At 31.1% G+C, this 5,240-nt stretch overlaps 1 protein-coding gene across 1 annotated transcript in view; it reads left to right on the forward strand.

The window, feature by feature from the left end:
- The window catches only part of LOC106466235 (ubiquitin-40S ribosomal protein S27a), a 14,807-nt gene that overhangs the window by 7,824 nt on the left and 1,743 nt on the right, over positions 1 to 5,240 (forward strand). Inside the window, exon 4 of the mRNA XM_013926486.2 lies at positions 3,718 to 3,935. Coding sequence (XP_013781940.1) covers positions 3,718 to 3,935 — 218 coding nt within the window. The remainder of the gene's footprint in view (positions 1 to 3,717; positions 3,936 to 5,240) is intronic.

Consider the following 5,240-nt stretch of genomic DNA (forward strand, 5'->3'; position numbering starts at 1 on the left):
GGTATCTATTCAACACCTCAAAGTTGCTAACTGGTCGTAATTGGATGTTCACTGCAAAGCACTTCTTTTTTCTCCAGACCATGTTATTTTCTACTCTTTGTTCTGTTATTTTTTCATTGATTTCTATCAATACTTAGATTTGTTGCCCCCATAATAAAGGTGTTACTCATTTTATCATTTACAAAGTGATAAACTGAGCATACAGTAGTTGGTACTTGAAGTTGTTTTTTAGTTTCTATAAAATGACTTCATCTGTTTATAGTTTGAGGTTTTCTGAGTGAATGATGTTTTATATTTTTATTTACTTTATATATTTGACAATTTATTGAAATTGGATCATTCACTGAAAAGAAACATGATTAAATGTGAAAAAAACATACATTTCGAACTCTATCAAATTCAGAGATATATAAGTAAAGAAATGCATTGCATTTGCAGAAATTTTGAAAAATCTTGCAACAAATAATTTTTCTCTTTAAATTATTGTGTATTACAATCAACAGATAACACTGTCATGTGACTGTTGAAAATTCCATATACATATACTTTATAGTTTCATAACAAACAAAAGTTGAATATACCCCCAAAAGTGAAAGGGGGTACACCTAGGTTATCGTAAGAGTACTTTGTGTAAGGACTTACTAAGTTAGTCTTATTTCAATGCATTGAATGTATTGACAGCCAGAATTGACTATAAAAACTGTCAAAATACTATGTTTGATCATATTACTTTTATTCTCACTTGTAATAAACAAATACAATTATAAAAATAATTTGCAGACCATGGTCAGGTCTTGAATTTGATGAATTTAGAAAGGAAAAAAATTGAAATATTGAGGAAGAAGCAATCCATTAGTTTGTTCACCTGCTTAGGTAACACTGCATGTAGGCTGAATGATTTGGGGTCGCCCAATCAGAATAAGCTGAACTATAATTATGTTAGTATCAAATTTATTAAACCTATCTGCGTACATCACATTTCTATGCAAAAGTTGTAATAGAATTATGCTGACCACTATATTAGTTCTTGAAACATTTGATTACAAATCTATTGTTTCTTTGTTTTTGTTATAATAATTGTATAGTTCTCCATACTAGATTTGCTATTCTTGTAAATCATTCCTTTGTGATATTTGTAAAGCTGCAAATTTTTCTCAGAACTTCAAGCTACCAAAACTTGATAGCATCCACCCCTATCAACCCTTGGGACTAGATAGGCATTGGGCAGCACAATAATTGAAATTTATGTAAGAAACTCACCAAATACTATCACAATTCCTATAGTCAGTTCTTGTGAGTATAAGACTGAAATAAATGCATAACTTTATTTGATATGAAAAGAAATTTGTTCATTTCTGTTTTATACTAATGAAAATAGATAGCTCATAATCTTCTGCCCTTTGGAAAAGGGTCTGTAAACTTTCCATGATGCCAACTGGCTGATATGCCTTGTGCCATTAGAATGTGACATAAATAATTCCTGCCAGTATGATTAGACAAGCTTTTAGGTTACTGGTTCTTGGCTGTGGTTATGCTGTTGCCACATGGTCTACTGTATGAACTTGATCACTTTAGATTACAGCATTTAGCAAGTTAGTTTGTCCTTGTTAGATTAGTTGAATTGAACTATGCCTTTGACCACAAAAACAACAAAAAAATGAACCTGTATATCAAAGGAAGTGTTAAACACACTTATAAGAAGTCAAAATAGAAAATATTTCTTTTTACTTCAAACACATAATAAAATAAAGGAATTACTTTTAAAAAATATTTGGTCCTATGCCCCAAAAGTAAGCAGTAAGTTTTCAGACTTAAATTGTTAGAATCTGGTGTTTGATTCCCTGTGATGAACAGAACCTAGTTAGCCCATTAAGTACCTTTGTGCTACAGATAAACAATGTTTTTCAGTGTAACACATGTAGAAATGACATTTTCTTTACTTCAAAATCTTGTTGGTTACAGAAGTGGTGAAATAATGTAAAGAAAATCTGTAAATGAACTAATAATTAGTTCTAAAAATATCTTTTGAACACAGTTTTTGAGTAAAATAGTCTCACTAACAGTTTAATATGAATTTGGAAACAAATTTCAAGCAACAAAGAAAATGCTAATAACAAATCATTTGCTCTTCATATGTTGTTACAAGTGACTAACATAAATGTTAGCTAGTATGGAATTCTGTATAAGATCAATTCTGAATGTAATTAAATGACTAATCAGATGAGATATCCAAGTGGATTTGATTCCTGATTTTCTGTGTAATATATTTGCTGCTAAGCTATCTATGTAAATAGCAATGTTTTCCCCCAAATAAAGCATAAAAGTTGAGGATAATATATTATGCCCATTAATTTTGCACAACATTTCGTTTCATGAGACCAACTTCTAATGTTTGTGATTGTGTTGTTTGTTTTAGCACATAACTATACAATAGGCTATCTGTGCTTTGTCCACCAAGGGGGAATTAAACCCTGAATTTTAGTATTCTAAATTTGTAAACTTACTGCTGACTCACTGGAGGACTGCATGTGAAAAGGTGAATGTTTTTGCATGATTAGGTGCAGGTCATCCATGGTTCAATCTTTTGAGGAGTTTTCATGAATCATTATTAGTCTGGAGCTCTTGGGTGTTGAAAATAAACTACCCCAAACTCCCAGGAAATCAGCAAAATATACTTATTCAGATAATATTATTGTATGTTAAGTCCAATTCTTAAAAGAGAAAAATATCAGAACTGGATAAGAATGCTTCAAAATGGGTTTGTTTGTGAGCAATCATTTCTAGTCACTATTTGATAGCTCCTTCCCCCAATCATCCCAGTGGCTCATCAGTAAGTCTAAAAACTTATAATGCTAAGAACCAGGTTTCTATACCTGTGGTGGGCACAGCACAGTTAGTCCATTGTGTAGCTTTGCACTTAACAACAAAGATTTGAAAGTATGTGTATTAGGTAATGACTATATGCAATATTTGTTTCTTATTGAATATTAAGGTTAAAAAGGTAGTATTTCATATGATATCCATGCTTTGCGAGTGTAAGATATCCACAGTGTTTACATAGACGTCAATTCGAGAACAGTGTCTTTGTAGCCAAAATGAAGCTAATTTTCTTTTGCAAACATGATTATTTACAGTGCTTTCATACATTTAACAACTTTGAAGAATATTGCACATTTTTACTGTTCCAGTATCATTTTCAGAACACATTTCTATACTAAAATTACTTAAAAGAAAGTGGACAGTTTCTGCTGTACATAAGATTGAGTCTGAGTGTGTGGTCATAATCTGAAAAAATGACTTCTGTTAAAGTAACGATTTTACCCCATGGTTAAACACAAAGATTAGCACAAAATTTGTAAATGATCAACATATAGATGTTTCTCCTTCTGTATAAATACTGCCATCTTTGGGCATACTATTGAACTTTACAATTTAAGTGACCCCAAACAGGAAAATACAAAAACTAGACCTGTATGTATTGGCCTTGATATAAAACATTATTTACTGTATCTTATTCTCTGATTGCCACATATCTACAGTTGTGCTCCTTTGGATCTTTACATTCAACAATTTTAAGTTCTGGAACATGTAAAATAACTAAGGGTGAGACCAAAGATGTGAAAGAATTGTTTTGAAATGTATTCATATGGTTTTGTCAGACTACTGTTGAATGTAGAACTTGAGACAAGTCACTGTATTTTTGTTGTCGTTTTTTAGGTATTCCTCCTGACCAGCAGAGACTGATCTTTGCTGGAAAGCAGCTGGAAGATGGCCGAACTCTGTCTGATTACAACATCCAGAAGGAATCTACTCTTCACTTAGTTCTAAGATTAAGAGGTGGTGGCAAGAAACGCAAGAAGAAGAACTACACCACTCCCAAGAAAACCAAACATAAGAAGAAGAAGGTGAAACTTGCTGTGTTAAAGTTTTATAAGGTGTGTTAGTTATTTTTTTTTCAATATGAAATTGAGTGTTTGGTAAACTTGGCCGTGCTTTTATAGCACTTAGATTAGAAAGTTTATATTGAGGGTTTTGAGAGATAAAAGTAAACTTAAGTTTTGCATGTTTTAGCCATTAACCATTTAGAGAAGGGTCATGGGTGAAAGGCCATGTCATCTTGTTTATTAACTTGCATTCAAAATTTTATTGAACTATTTCATGAATTTATGTGAATAATTTTGTTATCAAACTGTAGATTGTAATTCAAATGTTAGTACTATATATTACTCAATTTCGTAATTTAAAAGCGAATATAAAAAAAAAACATGCATCAATTTTTGTGTGTCACATAGTATGTTGAATGCAGCACTGGATCAAATTAGATATTTGTGAAGTCAAAATACTAAGTCTATAATTTTGCATGAATCAAACTCAAACTACCGATATTGACAAGCTAGAATATAAAATAAGAGCCTCTTATCTTTTCTGTTTGCTAAGATATTGCTAATGAAATAAATCAAACACAGTGGTTCCCTGCCCACTTCTTTCCATTTTTGGAAATGCTCCCTTACATACACTTACTTCTAGAAATGACATGAATAACCAATCGGAAGCTCAGAATGTCTCCCTAGTGGCTTTCTCGGCCGTTTTAATAGGCTTGAAGCTGTTTTTTTTTCTTCTTTTGAACCAATATTTTAACAAGGTAGGGTGTGTCTTTAGTCTGCTTGAAATTTCATTATTTTTTAGACTAAAATACATCTTAGTTACTAAGCTTGATAAATTATAGTGGAATTCTATGGTATTAATGTAGTAATTTATGATTTTTTAGTTATTCAAATGTATATAATCTAGAAAAAATATTTTCTTTCATATTCTCCAAGTGCAAATTTTTTAAAGACTTAGCAACCTATGTCAAGCAGCAACTGAGTACAAAGGTCATAACTAGAAGAGATAATTGTTTGCTTTACGTCATTAGTTAGTGTTATAAGTTTTAGGAAAACTAACTTTAAGAACTTATTTCAAAATAGCAATAATCTATATACATATATATAATGTTTTATAACTGAAATGTGACTATTTTACATAATACTAGTCAAATAAAACACAGCCAAGACAAGTTACTTTATACAGATCAAAGGTCACCTTTATGTTATTTGGTATGGTAACATGAGTGCATGTGAACCGTGTTGTAACTTCTGTACTGTTAGCTAGGCATGGGTGAAAGGTCAATATAATAAAAATAATAAATATATATAAATGTATAATGTTATGAGATTTAAGCTATTTAGTCTAAACATTTA

The sequence above is a fragment of the Limulus polyphemus genome, unplaced genomic scaffold (genome assembly GCF_000517525.1).
Source record: "Limulus polyphemus unplaced genomic scaffold, Limulus_polyphemus-2.1.2 Scaffold2200, whole genome shotgun sequence".
NCBI lineage: Eukaryota > Metazoa > Arthropoda > Merostomata > Xiphosura > Limulidae > Limulus > Limulus polyphemus.